The 23,392-nt window shown below is 54.0% G+C and overlaps 1 protein-coding gene across 1 annotated transcript; it reads right to left on the bottom strand.

Annotated features, from left to right (window-relative positions):
• Window positions 1-584: 584 nt before the first annotated feature.
• On the bottom strand, window positions 585-23,115 carry PITX3 (paired like homeodomain 3). The gene is made up of 4 exons (XM_062580169.1): window positions 22,903-23,115; window positions 9,351-9,491; window positions 3,468-3,673; window positions 585-2,171 (listed from the first exon to the last, which is right to left on the bottom strand). The coding sequence occupies exons 2-4, from the start codon at window positions 9,457-9,459 to the stop codon at window positions 1,608-1,610; spliced, it is 879 nt and encodes a 292-aa protein (XP_062436153.1). The 5' UTR covers window positions 9,460-9,491; window positions 22,903-23,115; the 3' UTR covers window positions 585-1,607.
• Between the last annotated feature and the right edge of the window lie 277 nt (window positions 23,116-23,392).

The raw sequence follows: 23,392 nt of genomic DNA, 5'->3' as shown, positions 1-23,392 counted from the left end.
TAGGAAACTCCTGTAACCTTGCTGCTTGCGTAGCTCCCTTGGGGCCTTGTGGAAACCAGCTGCATTGGGTGAAGCAGCAGGCCCCGCTGGTGTGTGTATGCTACAGGAGAGCCGACTGTTTTCACAGCTTTCCCAGAAGAGACAGTACATGTGCAAGCTGGCAAGGCAGGTTGCTGCAGCCCATCTCTCCGCTACAGGTGGTTCTCCAGGGCCAGGGTGCGCAGAGGGGCTGACCTGGCCCTGGCTGCGGGGCTGAAAGGCAGCAGCCGTGTCCGGCCCGCGGGAGCAAGCTCGAGCCAGGAGAGGCTCAACCTGTCTGCTCAGAGGTGCGGGGAGGAGGCTTGTTTTCCCTGCGCTGTGGCCCTGGGCCTCTGCCCTCCTGAGAAGCCAGGACTTGTAAATTTACAACACCAAGATGCTTCCTTCAAATGTTGGGCCCGCGTCCTGACTCGGACTGCCTTGCCGGTGCTCCGGAGGGATGCTCCTTCTCCTGCAGGGTGCTGGTGTGTGATTTCTGATCCTTTAGACACAGGCTCGTGCTCTCAATAACCAGACAGGCAGAAGCCTTAAAAGGATTGTGCCAACTTTCGTTTTATTTTCTTTTTTGAAATGGGATTTGGGGAAGGGGAAGGAGAGGAGATGTGCAAGGGGGAGCTGATCGTCGCAAGAGGGAGCTCTTCGGATGTACGCAGGCAAAGGAATTCCTATCTGACTGGAAATGACTGAAGCACTAGAGCATGAGAGGCAAATCACTGTCTTGGTGGACATGCTTGTTCTATGGGGCTTGGTTTTAAGGTCTACTTCATAGGTTATTCCATGTACAAAACAAAACAGCATATTTTAATATATATGTCTATATATGTATTTGTATATATATATAATATATACACACACATATTCTATATCTTTACAACTCCCACTCCCTAAAGGCTTCAAGTCTTAATGGCCATGCGTATATATGCATTATAAAGAGATATGCCAATCGACTGAGGCAGCACTTTCCTTACCGGCTGCGGGATTGGCTGTGTGATAAATAAACCAGCAAGTTGTCTTCAACTAAAATCCAACAACCTCACACGTGTGGGGAGAGGGGTCAACCAAGCATTGAGTAGCGGCACCATGTTGCCTTGTCCCTGGCTGTTTTCTGTAACTGCAGTGTCTGGCTGGTTTTGGTTTCCTGGGCCCCCTTGTCTCTGGGGAAAGGAGTGGGGAGCCCTCACACCTGGAGGGGCTGGAGGGTCAAATTGCAACATGTTCAGCTTTGCTGCCCGCAGGTCAGGCACCTCGTGCGTCAGGGGCTCCTATTTCCCCTCGGGGATTCCAGTAGACTGTTTTGGTTTCTTTACCAAGAGGAAGAAGGTTTGGTGGGCAAGGGGGAAAAGGGTATAGGAGGGGAAAGACAGTCAAAATTCACCATACGATAGTTAGACAAATCTTCATAGAGGTCCATCTGCCTGCTTGTCTCTTTCACTCTCTCTTTCACTCTCTTTCTCTCACTTTCAGTCTTTCTCTTTCACTCTTTCTTTGCAGGACGTACACTGTTGTAGGGCTAAAGGTCTCCTTTTGTCAGGCTAAGGTCAAGTCCCCGATGGGTAGAGGGCAGCCCTTCATACAGGCCTGTCCACAGCGTACTGGCAAGGGCTCAGGTTGGAAGCGGCTGTCTGCACCGCCGGGTAGGTGAAGTTGGCGTGCTGCTTTGCCTTCAGCCTCAGGCTGGCCAGGCTGGAGTTGCATGTGTCCCTGTACATGTAGGGGCTGGCCGTCGAGGCGTAAGGACAGGCACTGGATGAAACGGCAGAGTTGAGGCTTGGGCTGTTCAGGTTGTTGATGTTTCCCAGGTTGTTGAGGCTGGAGCCTGGTACTCCGGTCACTGCTGAGGGGACCATGGAAGAAGGCATGGTCATGGAGGCGATGGAGCTGGGTGGGGAGAACATGGGCTGAGAGGAGAGAGGACTGACATTCATGGAGTTGAAGAAGGGGAAGCTCTTGGCTGACAGGGGGCTGGTGGCAAGCCCCTTGGTGGCCCAGTTATTGTAGGAATAGCTAGAATACATGTCATCGTAAGGCTGCATCAGTCCGTTGAACTGGGCTCCAAAGCTATTCTTGCACAGTTCGGCCTGCTGGTTTCTTTCCCGTTTCCTCCACTTAGCTCTGCGATTTTTAAACCAAACCTGCAAGTGAAAGAGAAGGGAGGAGGGAGGGAATCATTCTGGGTTATTGCTTGGCGCAGGCTTTGCTTTGGTCTCCTGGCCCAGCAAGGCAGAGAGCAGTGAAGAGCCTGGAGCTATTCCTAAGGAGCTGGTCAATAGGGAGAGTGAGCACCAGAAAAGCTGGCAGGGTCATGTCTGTGCTGTAGAATCATCTACTGGGGAGAATCATCACCTAGATCTAAACTCAAGCACTGCTGCTTACAATACACAGAATAATCCTACAGTATTTGAGGCCATCTAATGAGTAATGCTCGTGACTTACTGTAGGCACTCAGCCCTACCCTGCTGCATGGATACTGATGTCAGACAGTGGTGCTGGCCCTATGGAAGTGGCACATTCAGCAGCCTCCTTCCAGAGCCCTTTCAAGTCTCTGCTGTAGCTCTGACTTACTGTAGCTATGGTGGGTTCATTTGGCACAAACTGATGCAGGACACCAAGGAGTGACTCAGGTCTGACCAAGGATCTGGACTATGTTTGCTTCCCTCATCTCTTCTGTGGGAGGGTGCCTTTCTGAAAAAGGGCTGAGGTGATCACTGGGGACATGTTTTAAATGATACAGCCAAAGCCCCAAGAGCTCTTATGTCTGAAGTCTGTTTCCCAGTTACTACTGAAGGGTAGGAAACCAGTATGTGTCCTGGCACAGACCAGAGCTAATGGAAACAGTCACTAAGACCTCCAAGCCTCTGAGGCCTGCATTCTGACCTATCTCACTCAACAAACAAATGCTGTTTACATGGGGAAAAGGGAAGACATACTTGCTTGTATTTCCAATACTGTGCTGTATTTCCAAGTGATCACAGCCCAGGAGGAGAGGCTGGGGTTGTGCACCTTGCAGGCAAGGCATTTGGGGAACATGACTTGAGAGCTGCAGAAAATCAACTCTCTTGTTTTGACTTCATCTCGGCTTGGCAGGGGAAGGACATTAGAAGTCTGTCTTCTAGCAGGAAAATCTGTTAGTGCTAAAGGAACTTGAATAATACAACTTCCTGGAGTGTGGAAGCTGCTGGAAGGCTATTCATGGTACCGCTAGCTCGTATTTCTAGTAGCGGAGAGAAGCTCTCGTTCCAGCTGGAGCCCTGCCATGTGAGACCTGTGACTGCACCGTGGTTCAGGGTACCCGAAAGAGTGCCCACACTAATAAGGCTAAGGCTGGGGGATGCGGGCACAGCAGGGCAGGTTTGCATCACGGCCAGCTGCCACCCCACAAGCTCAGGCTGTCTTAAAGAATGGGGAAAGTGAGAGGGCTGCAGTCCTACCCGGACTCGTGCCTCTGTCAGGTTGGTCCAGACTGCGATCTCCTCCCTGGTGCTCATGTCTGGGTAGCGGTTTCTCTGGAAAGTGGCTTCCAGCTCCTGGAGCTGCTGGCTGGTGAAGTGAGTTCTCTGCCTCCGCTGCTTCTTCTTAAGCGAGCCGTCTTCGGCATTGGAGTCGTCCGTCTGGTTTTGCTGGGACTTCTCTGTGTCTGCGCGAGGAACACAAAGGTGGGAGGAATCCCCTGGGTTAGCTCTGGGGCTTGGATGAGTTCAGGGAGACCTGTCCTCGGGGCAACCGGCGCGTGCTCTGTAACGCCGCCTCCTGCTGCGACGCTGGCGGTGCTGCTGCACCAGGCAGAGGCTCCCGTCCCCCTCCCTCGCTAGCTCTGCAAGTGGGCAGCCACCTCGCATCAAAGTATGCTTGCCCCAGCAGCTTGCCCTGGTTTAACTGGAGTGACAGATGTGAAAGTCCAAGTGGACAAACTCTGATTTTCATTTACTGCAGTTAAGCTGCTCCCTAACGCTCCTGCGTTCAGTTGATGTCAACCCAGTTTAAATCATAGAGATGGGAGGTTTTTTGTTTTGTGTTATATATTCTTGTGTTTTCCTGCACCATTTGTTTGATATCAGTTCTAAATTGGACTCTGTTAGCTAGGTGGAGATTTTTGTCTAGAAAAGCCTCCAGATCCAGGATGGAAGGGGAAGAGGGAAAAGGACACTGAAAGTAGTCAGTGTGGGTCAGAGATGTGAGCTGGGAGTTCACATCACTCAGCCCATCCTTGAAAAACATCCCAAGGCTTTGCATGATCATGGCAGAACGTACCTAGGCTGGTTATTTCCAAATGTGCTTGTATCTTTCTGTCTAAGGCTCCTCTTGGAACAGTTAAAAGGAAATTGTCATTTATGATACAACAAAATGTTCAAATGGTGGGTTTTTGGCGGGGGGGTTATTCTGGATTTTTTTAATTGATTGATCAAAAGGTTTGAATTTGCAGAGACGTGAAGGGGGAAGGCAAACTGCCAAAAATAGCAAGTTGGAGCTCTTAAAATGCAAGCTGGAGAAGCATGGATTTTTAGCCTCAGCCCCACTCCCTCATACCTTGTTACTTAGGTGCACTTTTTTTTATTTTTTTAAAAGTAGGGCAAGGAGGACATTTTGGTTTCTATTAGACCTTACCATGGTGCATTTCAGCATCTCTCTATCTTTCTACCCCTGCCCTCGTCCTCATTCGGAGATTCCTCTCCTAGAGGAGATGTCTTTTGTTTCGTTACTTCTTCAGTGAATACCTTAATTTTCTCCAGTGTTTGCACTGCTGCCTAACTAAAAACTTTAAACATCACCTCATCAGCACGCCCTGCTGGTCATTAAGCCCAAGGCTCTGCACTTCTGCCTGCGCGGAGCTCTGCGCTGCCGCGGCGCTGCCACTGCGGAGGTCAGCCAAGCCGGGCGCTTCTGCATGCTGCAGCCCCTCCCGGGAGGCCGTCACCCTCTGAACTGGGGCAGAGTGTGACTACAACTTTTTTTTTCTCCTTCGTCAAGAGAGAACATGACAACCTAGTCACTCTGGCAATGACTGGAGAGCTGAGAGTAAAGGAGCACAGGGACGATAACAAGAGCCTGTGTTTAAAAGATCTGCTGCTGGGGTCAAGAAAAAAGTTAGCACAGAAGAAAACTATTCCAGTGAAAAGGAAAGATTTCTGATGTTCAGCTTCTCCTGATTTAGCAGCATGGTAAGATAGATTCAATTGAAAATGAATTTTTCAATGCGGGGGGGGGGGAGGTGTTCTCCATTCAGCTAAGCTAAGTAGAGATTATTGCAAACAATTGCCAAATCAGTGTGTTTGGGAGGAGGAACTTTTAGGAAGACTAGCACTGCTCTGCCAAGATTCAGATGCAAGTGGGTTGTTTTTTTTGGGGGGGGAGGGTAGGGGTGTTGGTTGGTTGTTTTTGGTAAAGTGGAAGCTAGTTTAAAAGACTTCAAAGTCTAGAAAAATCTTAACACAGAAGCTACCTTAAAGAGACCCCTAGAAAGCAGAGAAGCAAAAAACAGGAACCTGGAATGTGGTTGGGTGAAAAAAGGATGTGCTTCAAGACAAACGGATGTGCTTTGGAAACGGTAAGTCCTATAAAAGCCAGCTGGATGAGAAGGGGCATAACAGTCTGAAAAGCACCTGAGCCCGGCAGGGAAGCGGTGCTGCCGCAGAGCAGTGCTGCACCCAACAGCAGACAGTTTTCCTGTGCAACCAGCCCTTGGAGATGCTCCTGTCCCAAGAGGCTGGTGCTGTTACCAGCCACTACATGACTCTCAGGCAGTGTGTTAATTCGGAAACCTCTCCATGCCACTCCTGGAAAAACCCCCCTTTCCTCTATGCCAGCCTTCCTCTGAGGGGAGTGTGCCAGTCGCAGAGAACACCTGCAGGAGAGACCCCCGCTCTCTGTGGAGGTAAACCTGGGCATGGGTCCGAAGAGACTTGTTTCTGGGTGTACGCACCGCACAGGCAGAAGCAATGCAGATTCCCATGTGCTCCCCACCAGCCACCTCCATTTGTGTGGCATGTTTAATGCTAGCTACGAGCAGACAGCAGGAAAACTAATGCAAAGAGAGCTAGCTGGCTATTCAGAACAACTCTGAGACCACTGGAGAGGCCTCTACTACATGTTGGCTCACAGCAGCAGGACTCAAGCTAGTAGTGCTGAGCAGGAAGGCACTATCTCCCATTCCTAATGCCAGGACTGAGTTAATCTTCCCATTGATGTTGTAATAGCATGAAAATTTGGGTGTACTTAAAAGAAGCCATGAGACCCAAGATGTGACCAAACTGAGGCTGGCTGCAGTCTTGCAGTGCTCTTGTTGCTACTGTGAGCATCCTCATATGGGAGCCCAATTTCAACAGAACTCCTGGAAACATGGTCTTAATGTGAATTGTTTTTTTCCTAGTGGTTATTGCTATGGCGATAGATCTGACTTCCACAGCTCAGTGCTCTAAGCCAGTGTCAGAAAAGGGAGATTCTCATGTTACCCCTCTCTAAAACAGATTAAAGGGGAGTGATGCCACCACATCTGAGTTAGTTATTAGGAATGATTCAGTACAGATGGATGAATAAACTGAATATTGTCCCTTCATTTGCTAAGTCTGAGTTAATTAAGTCCCTGATGTATACATTGGAGACAAATGTGGATTTCCAGAGGGGCTGCTGCCAGAACTGAAGCGCTATGCCCAGGCTGGGAGGTTCTGCTCAGAACTGCGCTTTCCTGTGCAGGAATAAGTTATACCAAATGGTGGACGAGAATGGAGTAAAGGTACTAACTACATCTGGAAGTACCAGATGTACTGGTTCTACTAGTGGAAGAACTAACCAAGTATCTAGTTTCAGTATTCATCTTCTCCATATCTTCTGGGGTAGGGTTTTTCTCTAAATTTTATGAAGCCCAAGCAGATCTGGGAATCCTGACTTTGACTCCGCAAAAATCTCTGCAAATACACACCACTTTGTCATCTCTGTTTCAGCACCTACTACCTTGACTCTTCTTGAGCGTTGCTTACAGGGAACATTGTCTTTCATTCTACTTATTTTTTAGGCATTTACTAAGTGGGAATGAAGTTGCAGAGCTTTGACATTAAGTAGGATACAAAATTGGGGGGAACAAGGGATGCTGTGGGAATGAAGGATGTTGTACACTGCCCTGAATCCATGCCAAGTAGCAGAATAGGAGGTGAGGCAGGGTGGTTCCTTACCTCCTCCCCTGCTGCCCTCTTCTCTAGCTCTCGTCCCGGTCTGTGCTGCCTGATGAAGCTAGCTGAAGAGGGTGTTACAAACCACTCAACGCAATAAGAGGTCACCGAGGATCTCTGTGAGCTGAGCCCAGACAAGCAAGGTTTATGCTCCATTCCTAAGGGTCTCTCCTCCTGCAGATAAAGGAAGGGGAGCCAAGGAAAAGTGGGGCTGCTTTTCCTGAGAAAGGCAAGAAGTTCCAGAAACACAGTCCTGCCCTGTCCAGGCAGGACAGTGGTGCACTCTGTGCTCTTGCTGATATTGGTGTCAAGTGCCCTGCTTGTACGGACACTGCCTGCCTCTCTAGATGTTAATACACAAGCTGACAGCCTTTGCATGCAGGTAATGCTGGCGAACAGCCACCTCCTAGGCCAACTTTATTTCTAGACTATTTAAGACAGTGGGGAGTGACATACTCAGGCAGCAAGCATTTATTGTCAACCTAAAATAGGTTGTGGAATATATCTTGTGCACGTTCGCCCCCTCAATGAAACTACTGTAGTCATAGCTGGAATTAGCTGCTCAGGCTGTGTGGAAAAAAAGTCAGCACCTAAGTTGGCAAGTCTGTGCAATGACATGGTGGGCTTGATAGGGAAGGCCACTTGAATTGAGATGAATGTTGTGCATCTAAAAGAGCTGACTAGGAGCCACCAAGCTTGGGAATTTGCCCAACTAAGGTACAGTGGGGAATTTAGCTGGTGAATTCTCTGACCATAGCTACCCCCAGGGTAACTCCCTTTAGGGTACTTATTTAGGGAGTTTTAATCTGCATCATTATGCTTGTTAGCTTTTGCATGCAGCTGAGCCTGGAGGCTTTACACAGGGAGCAGCAGGCTATCCGCATCGTTTGCCTCTGCTTGCACTGGTACTTGCAGGCAATTTGCGAGGGAGAGCTCACATTGCCCTGTTGCCTCCAGAGTGAGGGTACAGAGCAGGCACAGGACAGACGCAAATGCTAGCAATATCATTTGGTAGCTAGTTTCTGAGAAGATGTGAATGATGATGTTTCTTCTTCAGAGCCTGCTAAGGAGGTTTGGGGGTTTATTTAGTCTTGCCGGAATGGCGAAAGGCATCTCCTTGGCACAGAAGCAACCTGCTGCAAAGCCTTGTGCTGAGGCATCAGTGACCAGACACTTTCTGTTAAAGCCAGGACAAAATAGTATTTCTCCAATCTTCTTGCTGACTGAATCTGGACAGTTCAGCCAGAGGCAAACGCAACTTGAGTAGTTAAATAGAGTTTAAAAAGGGGTGTGTTGGAGGGGTGGAGGGCCAAGTTTATAAGTAGACATAGCCTTCCCTGCCTTGACTGGGATTTTCTGTGTTGCAAGGAGAGCTCTCCTGCTCCAGGAGCCCTGATTTAGGTGAATAAAAGAAATGTTGGTTGGGCAGTGACCTGAGCTTACCTGGCTCCTAGCTTTGCCACTCCTGTGGGGTGTAGCTGTGCCCTCCATGAGCTGTGGTGGGAAGCCGGCCTCAGCAGCTGGTGCAGGGTCATGGGGGCTTTGCCAGGGCCCCGCAAAGGTGGATTCCCGCAGCTGCTTGCTCTGCTCCTGTCCCTCACCAGAGGGTGAGGTACAGCCCCTGCCTCCAGACGTGTTTTGTTGCTGGAACAAGCTGTGCCCACTGTGGTCTTCAGCAGTGCCACGCTGGCTCATGTGCCAGCTGAAGCTTGGCGTGCCACTGGGAGAATCATGGCCAGCTCCCACAAGCCACGAGCCACTTGGGTCCACCCGCAAGGACAGGCTGGGGCCTCTCATGTATCAGGAGGCTGTGTTGCTTAAGGAGGTATGGAAGGACAGCCCCCACTTTGTAGGGGAAAAAGCTTAAATTTGGATTGAAAAATCCAAACTTGGAGCAAGGAACTCTTTCTTACGATATTTTCTGTAGAGCACCAAAGGACTCAGGTTCACTGTGAGCCAAAGGCCTTCTGTATGTTGGTACCCAGAGCCTTTGGTATCTCTGAACAGGTGTCCTAACACTGCAAACCTTGCAAACTACCCCCACTGCGACCGCATCCAAACCTAACACTGGTCAGTATGCACAGCTTGCACAGAGCCTGCCCCAGCCTCCCCAGCGGGGGAAGGAGAGGGTCTCCGTGACCTGGCACTCACCACTGTGGTCCTGTCCTTTGCAGCTGTGCTCGTGCTGGGGGGTCCCGGAGTCGGAGAGAGACAAGGCTGGGCTGCGAGCCTCCGAGTCTGCCAGCAGGTTGAAATCCATGAGGCAGGAATGGGTGGCGGAGGAGGTGGAATCTGAAAAAGCAACCAGAGGGTGATTAGGGAGGTGAATCTGGGTTGGTGACCTCTTTCCACCCCTTCTGGGAGGGACTTGCCAACCCTTGAGGAAAAGTCTAGGGAAAGCAAAGGCTCCCTGTGTGATCCTTGGACCCCTCTGAGTTTCCTGGCTGGAAAATGGACATGCCAGGCTTTCTGCTTAGCCTCCCTATAAATCAAATATCATCTAGTGGCACTTCTATTTGCAGCCTTCAGAGAAAGAGCCTCCAATTTATAGGTGACATTCAGACTGAAATAGCAACACTGTGAGCATGCTGTGTAATAGAGATCTGAGGAAGTAGTTCTGGGCCAGCCAAGTGCTGTTAGCACCTTCCCCAGACATCCCGCTCTCCCCATCTTCCCTGCTGTACCTTCCGTCTCCTTTCTCCTTCACTCCTCAACAAGTTGGTCAAGCACGACTAATGCTTAACACGTGCGGGCAGGCCAGAGACCGCCAACGCAGACGCGCATGCACCCGCCTGATAGAAAACCGCTCCTGTGCGTGGCAGCAATAGGAAGACACGCCTGCGTGCACAGACGGCGCCGCGAGCAGCGACCTGGATCCATGCAAGTGAACACCATTCCCTTCAGGCACAAGGACCATCAGAGCCTGAATTAACACAGGAATCACGTTACGCACCCTTGGGTCTCCGGGGACAAGTAAGCTTGGCCGAAGCAGCAGCTCCTCACTGAAAGCATTGGAGTTGGGAGAGCTGGTGATGCTGCTCTCTGGATCTGCAGGCACCCTTGGGAGTCCTCTCCCACCTGTCTCCATCTCTCTCTATCTCAGGATAAATTATTCTTGCCATGGTTTTACTTGGATGCACCTTTACCCTGTGACTATATTCTTGGGAAGAGCTCAGCTGAGAGCTGCTCTGTTCAGAGCCATGTTAGAAGTTCAGAGAGAGGCAGGTATGAGGCAGGAGGTGTTACAAGCCCCACATGTCCACTTGGAGAGATGAACTAGCCCTGTATTTCCCCTGAAGACTCAGTGTCAGCTTGTGAGCTGACTGCATGCAGTCCGATATATTGTCATGAATGCACACGTGGGTTTAATGGTTTCTGAAAGTTGGCTGGTTTGGGAAGGATCAGCTGGGCATAGCAGTTTCTCCATTTCTTCTTACCCAAGCTAATGTCTCGCCTTTCCCAGCTAGGGAACCTGTTGCTCTAAAATGTAGTAGCAACAGATGCAATGTGTTGGGGGGATCTGAGGCTTCCAGGCCTAGGGCTGCTTAGACCAGGCATTTGGGATTTGCAAATTAGAGGTCACTTCTAAAGATTGAGTTCTCTTTTTTTAAAAGCTTGCATGGCCTCCTCAAATGCATGTGTGTCAGGGACTGAGCCTTCTGAAGGAATTATTTTGCCTGGACTATGCTAGTGTTAAACATGTAAATAAGAGATTAATAACATAGCTGATGCACCTCCTTTGGAGATGGATGATGGTGACTAAGAATGTATTTTCAGAGCTGTCTAAAATCTGTCAGCTCAAGGAGGGCTGCTGCCGAGGACCTTGGCAAACCTGACCCATACTTGCAAAGTGCTTTCAAGGCCATGGCGAGAGGGCAGGAACCCATTTCTAATGGTTATCCTTCCCTGGTTTCTGCAGCAGATCTTGGTCATGACCTCCTCTCCTCCTCACCCCCCAGCAGGTTTTTCTCGCTTTCTAGTGCTTCTTCAGTTCTCCCCTTCACCTGACCTCCATCCCCTGCCCTTCCCCAGCACCAAATCTGTCACAGACTGGTCTCAGTCAGCCCTCTCTGAAAAGCAGTGTCTAAAGAGCGGAGCTGGTGCTGGTTTCCCAGACCTTTGCCTTGGTTCAGGCTTTTCATCTCCAGTTGGAGAGAAGTGGCAGGGACTCCGTATTTGCTGTGAGGCTGGTTTCCATTTCCACCTCGTTGCAAGCCTGACCTTTGATGTCTGCAGACTGCGAAAGCTCCTGGCAGCAGCAGGGCACAGCCCTGTTGCTTTTTGCCATGTGTATGTACACGAAGTGATGTGACAGGGGCTGTGTTTTCTTTAATACCTTTGCATGGAGTAGGGGGAGTCCATCTGCTGCTGATATTGCCATGGCTTTTAGCATTACTCTTGGAATTATGCAGAAACGCGCAGCGAATTAATTCCATGGATTAAGTCTTGATTAAGATGTGTGTCACTTTGCTGTCTCAGAATTTATTAAGAGCCCTTCTTGAGGCGACGGCAGATGGAATTTCTGCCCAATGTTTGTAGATGATAATTTCCCCTCTTCTACAGCCATTTGCATATGATTGCATCTGTCAAGCACAATTTCCTCTCTTCTAGGGCTTGACTCTCTACTGGACCAGATTTAAGGAGGAATTCAGACTCCTGCCTTGCCATAACTGAAGGACAGTGTTTTCCTGTGCAGGGTCTTACCTTCTCTGAACATCTTGCACCACTTTCACCTCTTCTTATCTGGAGATAAGAAAACCAGAAGGGAAGTGTTTTACAACTGGTTTTATATCAGAAAATGACTACTTACGATACATGAGGGAATCTGGTCCTAATAGTTAAAACTCATGCTTCATCCTGAACCACGTGAGTGCAGTGGTTACCAGGTTGATCCATGTCAGCAGGCACAACATAGTGTTTAGCCTGCCTCAGAGATGCAGTGGGGACTGAGATTAAAACTGGTTTTAAAGTGTGGCCCATATTCAAGTTAAAACTAGGACTTATGACTCAGAAGAAATTTGCTTTTTGAACTAAATTTAAAACTAGAAGGATTTCAGAGAGGATAGTGTATACGTATATGTGTAATTATATACCTATTACACATGCCCTATGTAGTGGCATTAAGCAAGGCCTTTTCAGGTCACTCTGAGCAGATCACAGGGGAGCAAAATAAAAGGCAGAGGGGGATCCGCCCTGCACCATTAAGAGGGTCTGCAGGAAAAGTCTGCAATGAGCTTTGTCGCAGTGTATTTGCCCAAAGACACCCCCATGCCACGGACACAAAAGGCTGCCAGTATTATTCTAGATTATGCAGCCCTTTTGGATTTAATTACAGGAGCTCTCTTCCACGTTGGATAGATATCACTGTAGGCAGAGATGTTAAGAAAGTCAACACTAAATCTTCACAGCATTTCTACCAAGTTGTTTGTCTGTTCTTGGGGAGTTATTGAAATTGGCACCTCTGAAATGTCTCTAGATAACATCAAATTTACCATCTCCTTTTGCGTCTTCATGCTGACCTTCTTTTAATGTAAAAGAAAGGTTTCTTTAGGGACAGCTTCTGTACTAACAACATGGAGCCAGGCTTGCTCAGAGTTTTTGTTTTTGTGTTTTGTTTTTTTAATTAACCCTGGTTCCTAACCTGCATGTGTAACTCCTGTCTACATACATAACTGCTTCCAAGATGAAGATTCTCAAATCTGTAACAAATAAGCCTCTTCAAGCCACTCTCTACACGCATCCTCTGCCAGGCTCCTTTCTGGCATTGCTGGCGACTGTCTCTGTGGGGACGTACCAGCAGAACGGGGAGCAGCAGTGCAGAAGTTGTCCATTTTTTTCCATACAGGTGCTGTGATGGGCAGCTGGGAAGAGAGGTGCTCTGGCTCTAGGTTTTTTCTCCTTTCACATTCAAACTGTTTGTATTCTTGCATCAGTGCCAGACTGAGCAAGCCAGGGTGACCAGGGGCAGGAGGAAAAGGGCACTTCTGCATGAGTCCTAGTCTCCAGGACAAGGGAGGAGAATGACCTTGCTTATTTAAAAAAACAAACAAACAAACAAAACCCCCAAGAAACAGCAAGTACAAGTCCCCATGGCTTCTCTCCTGATTCTCAGTAACACTCCGCTCCATCATCCAGGAGCAAAAAATTCTTTGCTTGTTTTTTATGGAGAGGTGGGAGGAAAGCATAAAAGCCAAAGGCAAGACAAGTATGGGTTAATTATAGCGGTGGCTTTTGTAATGTAGATATTGTCCACTGAGAGCTGCCTTGAGATTGACAAGTGCATGTTGCTGAACTCCCAGTTCAGCTGCTGAGCACACCTACAGATCCTCTTCGACAGGTTTATCTGCAGGCAAGAGGCTGCCTACTTAGTTGCTTGATGTTATCTGGCTTCCCATGGGCATATAGGGTGTTTCAGCAGGGTCCTGAGATCTGGGATCCCTTGGCAGTGGTGGCACCAGTGGTGACACAGGGATGCGAAGAAAGCCTGGCCTGTGGGCTTCTTACAGGAGACCAGTGCAGGATATAGAGCTGGGAGCCTCTGGCCAGCATAGTGGTCCCTGCAGGCTTCGTTTGGGGAAAGCTGGTCTCTGCCAATGGTCTAGGCTTATCGTTCAAGCTGAAGGGTGCTCTACAATCAGTTTGAGAAGGTTTTCTTTTTTCACTCTGCTCTGAGGTGAACGTATGATGTTACATTAGATTTCTTAGGGTCAGAGCTGTCTTTTCCTACTCCATCAATCCAAAAAATCAAACTGCTGGGAGTAACTAGTTTCCTGATGGCATTTAACCAGCTGTTTTTCCTCTCTCTTAGAGGCCGCCACACTCTCTCATGCTCACCTCTCTCCTGTGGGCTGGTTGCTTTTAGCAGAGATACACATTTGGGAGTTTAATTGTACGTTTTCAGGAAGATGATCTGTCTGTCTACACTTTGGTCTCCAAGAGGGGCTGAGCTAAGGTAGAGTAACCCCCACCTTTCCCTCTGCCCCATGTTGAAGAAGGACCCAACTGAGATGGTGCTAGTCTCCTCCCACGTGAGCATTTAGTGCTTCCAATCCCCATATGTGTTTGTCTGCGGGGACGGTGCGTTCAGGTGCCTGCAGGCTGGGGTTTTGAGCGCCGCGGGGTGCATGGCACGTGAATCACGTAACACACAGCCAGGCTTTCCTCGCACACCGAGACGGGTGCTGCCTGCTAGGGGTGCTTTTCCCGCAGCCAGAAAGCAAAAAGGGTGGGACACAAGACCAGAGTTAATCTTCATTTCCTCAAGACTACAGAAATAAGTCTAGGGGGAGACCAGGGTCATCTACTGCAAAACCTTTCAGTGTAACTTTAACTCTCTAATCTTAATGGAATTGCAACAGGAACCAAAAGAGACCATTAATCACGGGAAGATAAACAGCAGCAGCAAAGCGGTTACCCGGAGCACAGATCCATTATGGGACATGCGAGCGATCTGCCTGCTGCCGGCCGTGCACAGCCCTAGGCTGGCTGAGCGGCGCTTCCAGGCGCTCGCTCACGAACGGATCATCAGCCTCCAGCACGGGCTGAGTCACAGTTTATTATAAACTTCACTTCTCGATTTAGTTCTCGCAGCTCGGCGCTAACCCCTGAGCTCTGGCACCGAGTGCTTTTGCAGCACGGGGTGCTGCTTTGAAGCCTGGAACTTTTTTTCCTGCTGTTACTAGGAACGCTCCGTGTTTTATCGCTGTTGGAGCAAGTTGTTTCAGACTGTCCCATCGCTGGTCCGGCCGGGCACCTCCCCACGCGCGGAGCGGGTCCGCGTTGGCCGCGGCAGCCCGGGCCCTGGCTGCCTGGCTTCCCGGCACGGGTTTCCTGCCGCTGTTTGCTTTCGGCCGTGTTCCACGGAGAACTTCCCTGATAACGTGGGAGGGGAGTGGGAGATAAGGCGCCGAGGATGACTTGGCTTACACGTAGATAAAACCCCTCGGCTGCTCTGGGAGCCCGTTCTTCATCTCCGAAATGATGTTAACGAGCCCGTGTGAGCCAGCTGATGCAACGAAGCAAAATTCCTTTAAGTGCCTCCAGATCCAGAGGTGGCTGGCAAGGTGGGAGCAGCCTCCTGCTTCCCATGCTTCCGCACGAGCCCGGGGTAGGGGAGGCAGTGCTGGCCAAAACGTCTGCTCCAGGCAGCAGAGGGTTAATAAATCATGAGTATTAAAGAGGATTATCGCAGTGGAAACGTCCCAGCGCATTGGCAGCTCCGTCCCCACGTCTGCAGCAGAAGAGCTGGCAGTGGCGCGTGTCCCGCTTGCGTAGTAATGTCCTGCATCGTGCCCCGGGTCAGGACGGAGCCGTGATGTAGCTGTGACCCCACGCAGCGCATCGGCCTCCCCGGCGTCTCCCCCGAGGCGGCCGCGGCCATGGCTCCGCTGACCGAGATGGCAGGGCTGGGGGAGGCCGGGCGTCTGCAGCAGCAGGGAACGGCGCTCTTGCCCAGCTTATTCCAAAGCAAGTTATTTGCGTGATGCTGTGCGTCTTTGGCCCCTGACGCTGCTGCTAGCCTACCTGGACGCTCTCTGAAGCAGCACCCAAAATTTGGAAATAAAGAGCTAATCCTAATGCGGAGGGAAAGTCTTGCCAGACTTTCCGCAAAGGCATGGTTTGCTAAACTAAGTGTTCAGGCTTCTTACGTTGTTGTAGAACTTGCACCACAGGTCACACTGTGTGCAGCTGCGTTTCGTGTATTCCTTGAATGCTCGGCCTCAGCTGGGCTCGCGGCCCCGACGGCATCAGCCGGCGCTGGGGTTTTCTTTCTGATAGACTGTGCAGCTATATGAATAAAGCTGTGCTTTGTTATGCCTTATTTTGTTTGTTAGGCATCTGGAACCAAACAAACCGCTAAAGGCTGGGTTTTGGCTAGGAAAAAAAAAATGCAATTGTGTGAAGTTGCCAGCGTGGTTAAGTAGCATCATGCAGAAGTGCCGCGAGCATGAACCTCGTTTGCAGTTACGAGTGCGGAGGGTTAATGGAGGATTGGTCCTTTGGAGCAATTAATGACTTTGCTTTCGATAAGGGAAGAAAAGAGGCTGATTTAAGCTCCAGAAATTGCGCCTGGGCGAATCCCCCGCTGAAACGAAGGATGTGCGGGAGAGGGCTCTGCCGACCGCGCGGGCGCTGCCTGGCGCCCTGGCAAAGGCGCCTCCGCGGGCGCCGCCGCGGCTGTGAAGTCGGCCCCGTCGAGGGTGGCTGAGAGCGGGAGATCGCGCGCAGGGGGTGCCCCGCTCCGGCCGGGGGGGTTGTGTGCAGATGGCGGGCAGCGGATGACTCTCCGGGAGATGTCAGGGTAAACAAGCCCGAGAAAGCCCCTAATCGGCGGGGCTGAAGGTCAGGGGCGCTGCGCAGCGCAGCCGCCCGGAGGAGTCCTTCCTTGGGGGGCCGGGGGTGTGCCGGGTCGTTGTTTTAGACCAGCCCCGTGCGGCCGAGCGGGTCGCGGGGCTGCGGAGGCGAAGGGAGAAACCGGGGGCCCGACGAGCCGCGGCGGCTCTGCTGGCCGAGGACACGGGAGCCCAGAAGCGGCCGGCTCGCGCTGAGCGACGCGCTGTCTCCAAGCGCAAACCCGCCGCGCCGGAGGGACCTGCTGTCTCTTGTGCCTGGCTGTGAGATTTCCCGATGGGTTCCCCCCCTCCCCGCCCCCCCAAGCAATTTATATTTAAATTTTTTTGAAGCTCGCTGGCAGGAAAACCCTTGCAGGACGCAGACTGCCGTGAATAAAACAAGCAGATGATCTCAGCCCGCGGTATCCGGGGGGAGAGGGGAGCGACACGCGCCTGGGCTTGCGGGGCTGGGGGGGGGCGTGGGGGGCGTCCCCGGGGACGGATGCTGGAGCTCGCTGCCCCCGCTCCGCCGCCGCGGACCTTGCGCCGTGCCCTGAAGGTCAGGCTGTTTACCCAGACGCTGTTTGGAGGGGGCCGCGGGAGGCACTCAGCCCTGGCGGCCGCCCTGCCGCCGCCGTCCCCGGGCGGCCCGCGCGGAGGGCTGCCGGGCTCGGGCCCCTCGCGGCGCCGCTCGCCCGGGGGGAAGGGTTAAACCGTGCCCGCGGCGGGGCGACGAGCAGGAGCGGCGGGCGGGCGCCCCGCGGCCCTCTCTGCGCCCTGCCCGGCCGCGCGGCCTCTGTGAACCTGGGGGCAAAGCGGCGGGACGGAGGTTTCGCCTTTCAGGACGCTGAAAAAATGCACCGTGCTGCTCGAGGACTCTGCGCGCGCCCTGCTGGGTTTTTTTCTTTTCCCCCCCTTCTCCCTCGTTTTCGTCTCCGCCGCGTGCCGCATCCCGTGCTGCGCCCTGGGAGCAGGCGTTCGGGGCGAGGAGGAGAAGCGCAGCCCCGTAATCCCTCATCCGGCCCGTCCCTCGAGCCGCCTGCGACGCTGCCGCTCCGGCCGCCGAGCGCCTCCGCCCCGTCCACCCCCAAACCCGGGCGACAGCCGGCAGCCGGGTGTGACGGGCAGCTTCAGCGCGCCGAGCACGGGCGCGCACCGCCAAGCGCCCGTCGTCGAAACCGCGGACAAAAGTTAAGCCGCAAAACCCTTTAAAACCAAACACAAAACACGTTTCATCCTTCGCTTTGCCTGCAGAGTTTCTCCCTGGTTAGGTACGGCTTCTGCACCCAGACCGGCTGTTACGGCCCTATGCATTCAGCTTATATTTAGGATTTACAGCTTTAGCCATCCCGGTATACCCAGTCCTCTAGGAAGTCTTGTATTTTCTGAGGAAAGTTTCCATGAATTTATTTATTTTTATTTTTTTAATAAACTTGTCATAAATGCACACAAAAAATGTTTTGTAGAACTGGAAGTTTGAATATTGTGGCATCAAAAATAAAACTGATGGAACAAAAAGGGAATTTCATGTGGTTTTTATTGTCAAGTCTAAGCTCAGAAATAAACAGGAAATTATAAGAATGGCTAAAACAAAAGAAATTTAAAGTGTGTTCAAATCTAAGTGGGGATCTGGTTTATTTGGGAGGGATTCTCTGTTTATTTGTTTTTCTGAGAGATGAGTAAATAAAAATGTCCACAAACAGGCAGGTCATCCTGATTTTTAGTTAAACCCTTATGTTTCTCTCTGGACATTTATTATAAACATTTCTTAAAAATTAGACTCACATAAATAGCACCAGCAGAAGGGGCAGAAAAGGAGATAAGGGTGAGGGCACTTCTGCTTGAACGGAGACTGGAACGAAGGGGAGAAGGAAACGACAAAGTAACTGTGAACTCTCCGGCGATTTGTTTCGTTTCACCATCACACTTACATTTCTGCAGGCAGCTCTGCAGGAGCGGAGCCCTCCAGCCTGTGCTGCACCAGTGATGCTCTGCAAGTCGCAGCTAAGTCCGTTTATTTAATAACGGTGGTCTGCAAGACCAGGGCTATGCAAAGCAGGGCAGGGCATATGCTATATCAAGGAGATATAAATGTTTCTTAGGCTCTCAGGTTTGGCAGCTGTTGGACTTTTTTGATAAGAAAATAAAGGTTTATAAACAGGTGTCTCATTCACAGTAGCTCTGACACTGATTTTGAAGGGCTAATTTGATACATGCAGGACCCAGTTACCGAGGTCAGCTTCAGCGGAGATCAGGAGGGGCTTCAGAGGCATCATGGCATTTCTGAGCCCTTGGAACAGTTCAGAAATCAGATGCACAAAATTAATAGCAGCTTCAGCTATGGTTTCTCTCTCTCTCTTTTTTTCCCGCACTCGTTAAAAGGATATAAATGTTTAATTTCTGGTGGAGCAGTGGTTTGGGAGAGAGCTGACAGAGCATTGGATTGAGGGTCAAGGGATAGAGACTGTATTTCTGGCTCCACTGCTGGTCTGTTGGAGCAGGCTGGGTAGATCAGGAGGAAATTCTGCCAGAATTCAGTTCCTCCCCCCCCCACCTCCACAAGACAGAAATATTTTCCTTCATGCTAAAGTATTCAGAGATCTACCTGTGCAAAAGCTAGGTAGCTCATGAGGAGAGACAGAATAAGGCTCAATTCTTCCATAATGAGCATTTTGAGCTTGAACTTCCACCTTTCGAATCAGCAGATTTCCTATTCCATGTGTGGGGGGTTGCCCTCTTCACGCAAAGCTGCTGGGTGATGCACTGAAACTGGGGGGGGGGAGGACTCCCCCCAGTCACACGCTGCTCTGTACCTCTTTTTTAAACCCTAATACTAATGGAAACAGTCCCCAGCTTCTGTCCAGCCAGACCTCCTATTTCCTTCCAGAAATCAGCTTCCAACATTTCATCGCTGCGCACGCTGAAAGCCAGCAGACCCGTCCCTAAGATCCGGCAGGAGCGCGGGGCCCTGGGCAGGCCACGGCGTCCATCAACCCCCCCGCCCCCGGCCAAAGGCGGCCGCGGGTTCCCAGCGGCTCCTTTCCCGCGGCCGAGACCAGCGCGCGCTGGGTCCGTCCCTGCGCCTTCGCGCTGCCGAGCCTCCGGGAACAGCCCCTGGACTCCCTTAAACGCCCCAGGGAAGCCGGGAGCTAACATCCAGCCTCACTCAGTTCCCAGGCGCCTTAGTATCCAATCTGCCAGCGGCGTCAATGCTCCGAGGGGGCCGAGGGAGGGCAGGGGAGCTGGCGAGGGGAGCGAGCAGCGCACAAAGGGGAGCAAGGGATGCTCGGCACGGCACGGCACGGCACGGCACGGCGGCCTCAGAAATCCTCGTTCTCCAGCCATCTGAAACCCCGGCCCATTTCAGCCATGCGCTGACAGCAGTGTGTTTTTCATACAGCCTCAGCACTAACTTTGATGCCAGCTGGTGGACACAGCCCGCGAGCTAGGGACAGCCCAGCGCTGCGCAGAAACCCGCTGTCCCCAGGCCAAATGCGCCGATCCAGGTTTGGCACGGGCCGGTGCCCCCGAGCCCCAGCAACCCGCAGCAAGAGGGGCAGCTTTGCCCCCCCCCCCCCCCCCGCCGCAACCAGACCCTAAGCAAGTAGCAACCTCCCTTTTTAAAGCAGCCAGATAATCACTGAGCCTGCTCAGATACGCCACAGCCTCCCGTTTCCGAGTCCCCCTCGGCCCTGCGGTCTCATCCTGCTGCCTTCCCGAACTGGGGCGTGCGGGGTGATAAGTACCGGTCCCAGCCCAGGTGCCTGCCCTGTCCCCAGGAGCCAGGGCACATGTGCCAGGTCACGAGACAGAACTCATGTCCCCAGCTCATCTCATCTTCCTTTCGGAGCAGTCTCCTAGATCAGGTTTCTGGGTTTTTTTTCTTTTTGGCAGTCTCCAAAGCCAGCCTCACCTCTCAATCTCACACTTTGGGGTAGTACCTGACAGACAGAAAAGATGCCACTCTTTTTTGACGATTCTCCGCAAGGTGCATTAATCAATACTCTTGCAATCTATGACAATTTTCAGCACTATTAATTGCCTGAATTAAGCACTTACAGAAATGTAACAGATATTAAGTGAGACTTGCAACAATTTCTCTGCTGAAGCACAAGATAGTGTTTTTTTAAATCGGTGCTTTGGAAAGGCGATTAACTCAGTTACAGGGACAAGGCGGTCTTTCAAGGGGGGAGCCTGGGCTGCAGGTCTGAGGCTGCTAGTGCAGACCCAGTAACACTGGGAACAGCAGGAAAAATGCTGCCCTTTCCCAGACACTGCTCCAGGATGCGTTGGGGAAAGATATCTCCCCACAAGGAGTACCAGGCATGGTGTGACCATTTGCTAACGAAAATCAAGCCTTGCTCTGTTTCTGCACACATCTGTGGAGACCAAAGGCAGCTACCATGCTCTGCTGGTCCCCCAGGAGCCAGCAAGCAGCTCTTTGTCCCTCACAGCACGGCACCATTGGAGCCTGCACAGACACCCATCCCTCTGCCTGGTGGAGAGGCCAACAGGCTGCGAGCTGGGTGGGGGATCTGTGAGACCTGAATGCCATTGCCACAGAGATGGTCCTTTCCATTCCTTCGGGAGGTGGGCCAGGTGGCGTCCCTGAAAGGTCCCTTCCCAAGCCGTCCCTTCTAGCATCTCCCTAAATCACAGCGGGGATGAAGCCATCTCACCTCTCGCATTCTCCAGGACCTGGGCCAGGCGCGGACCCACGCGCCTGCCTGGGGGAGCCCGCTTCCCACCGAGCCACCGCACTTTGCCTTCAGTACCAGTCTCAGCTTAGGAAGTGCGGGGATCTCAGGCACTTCTCCTGGGGAGCAGCCCCTCAGGGAGCCCAGGAAAAGGGGAAGGGGGCAGGGACAGGTTTTGGCTCCCACACAGCCAGCTTGAAGCGTCTCCGGGCTGCGGCAGTCGAGGGGCGAGGCCCAGCCGGGCTCCGGCGTCCTGCAGCAGCGCGTCCCCCTGCCCCCGCCGTGCTACAAGGTCCCGAAACCCATCCGGGCGGCGGGAAAGGCCCAGCGCCTCCACTCGGGGGGGCTGCAGGGGGCTGCCCAGGCCCGTCGGGGGCAGCACCGACCCCGCCGGCGCGTCTGCGGGCCTGGCGCGGCCGGGGGGCCGCCCGCCCGCCCAGCTGTCCGGCGCGGGGGCGCCGGCCCCGCGGCCGACAGGTGCGCCCGGCCCGGCGGCCCCGGCCCGCCGCCCCCCCGGGCCGCTCCGGCAGCTGCGGGCGGCCGCGGCTCGGCCCCGCCGGGCGCCCTCCTGCCCGGCGCCGCGGCCAGCCGGCGGGCGAGGCCGGCCCCTTCCCCCGCGTCGAGGAGGATGAGGGCGGCAGGGAGAAGCGCGGGGCACCCGGCACGTCGGGCTCCTCCTGCCCCCGGCCCCGCACTCGTTGTGCGGAAATACGCGGGGAAGCGGCCCGGCCCCGCCGGGGTGCGCGCCCGCCACCGCCCCGGGCTCCGTCGGGCTTCCCACGGCCCCGCGGGGCCGGGCGGCGTCGGAGCCCGCGGAGGCCCGAGAGCGGCTCTGCCCGGGAGCCGCCCGCGCCGCGGCCCGCACCCCGGCCGCGGGTTTCGTTCCCGGTCGGGACCCCCGGCGACGGCGAGCCCCGGCCCCGCAGCAGCCAACTGCGTCCTGGGGCAGGTTCGCCCCGTCCGCGGGGGCCGGCTCGCCCTCTCCTCGGAGCTGCAGGGAGGTCGGCTCTGCTGTAAACAGGAGCCAGCCCGTTACATAAATATCATTTATCCAACTGTCCAAAAGCCGTCGGGCCGCCTTCCTTTTCCCAGGCGCTGTCTCCCCGCCTCTGCTCCCGCGCCCTTCTCCCCCGGACTCTGCAGACAGCTGATCCGGCAGCCCGCAGCGCCGTTATTTACAGCGAGCCCCGGCTAATTTAAACAGCCCCGGCCCCGCTCGCCCGAGTGGAAAAATGACTAAGTTTAGCAACTGCGAGCGGCTCCGGGAGCGCCTGCCGGGAGGGGCCCGCGGCCGCCCCGAGGGGGCGGAAGGGGCAGCGGCACCGCGGCGGCAGCGGCAGGGGCCGCCGGGGCCTGCGAGGGCGGCGCGGGGGAGGGCAGGACGGTACGGCAGCGCCGGGGGCAGCCCCGCCGCGCAGATCCCCGCTGCCCCTTCTCGACGGCAGCGCAGGGCCCGAGCCGCGCTCTCCCCCTGCCTCCCCGGGGCGGCAGAGAGCGGGCCCCGGCGGCAGCGCGGCAGCCCCGTTCGCGGGCCGCCCGACGGGGATGCTCTTGCCCGGCGCCGGCTTTGGAGGGGCTGCGGCGGCCGGCGCCCGCACGCACAGCGCTGGCACCGACGGGCTGGGGGAAAGCAGGGGAGCCCACCCGGCGGGTCGGGCACGGAGGGGCACTTACAGCGCGTCCAGATGCGGCCTCAGCTGGGCGGCCTTAATCCTGCGAGCGGGGCGAAGCTGGCCCCCGCCCCGGCGCCCGCGCTGCGCGGCCGCTGTCGGAAAGTAAATCCCGGCGGCCGCCCGGGCTCTCTGCCTGGCTGCCGGGCCGCGGCTCAGGGGCGGGCGGAGGCGGAGGGCGCCGGCCGACTGCCTCCCATTCACCCTGGCCATTCACTTTATGGCGGCGGCCGGCGCCCCCCGCCAGCTGCACCGGGCGCCCCGCTCCCGCCCGCCCCATTCCAGCTGCGCGCCCCGCCGCCGCCCGCCCCGTCCAGCGCGGCCCCGCCCGGGCCCCGCCCCGCGCCCGCCGACCAATCGCGCCGCGCCTCATTTGCATCCCCCGCCCCCAGGTCGTCCGCTCGGGGCGCTAGGCCCCGCCCCCGCCCCGTGGCCCCGCCCCCCGGGCCACCGGCTCGGCCGCGCGGCGCTGCACGGGGCCGGGCTGCACCGGG

The sequence above is a fragment of the Rhea pennata genome, chromosome 7 (assembly GCF_028389875.1).
Source record: "Rhea pennata isolate bPtePen1 chromosome 7, bPtePen1.pri, whole genome shotgun sequence".
Taxonomy (NCBI): Eukaryota; Metazoa; Chordata; class Aves; order Rheiformes; family Rheidae; genus Rhea; species Rhea pennata.
This window is presented reverse-complemented; position numbering and strand designations above follow the sequence as displayed.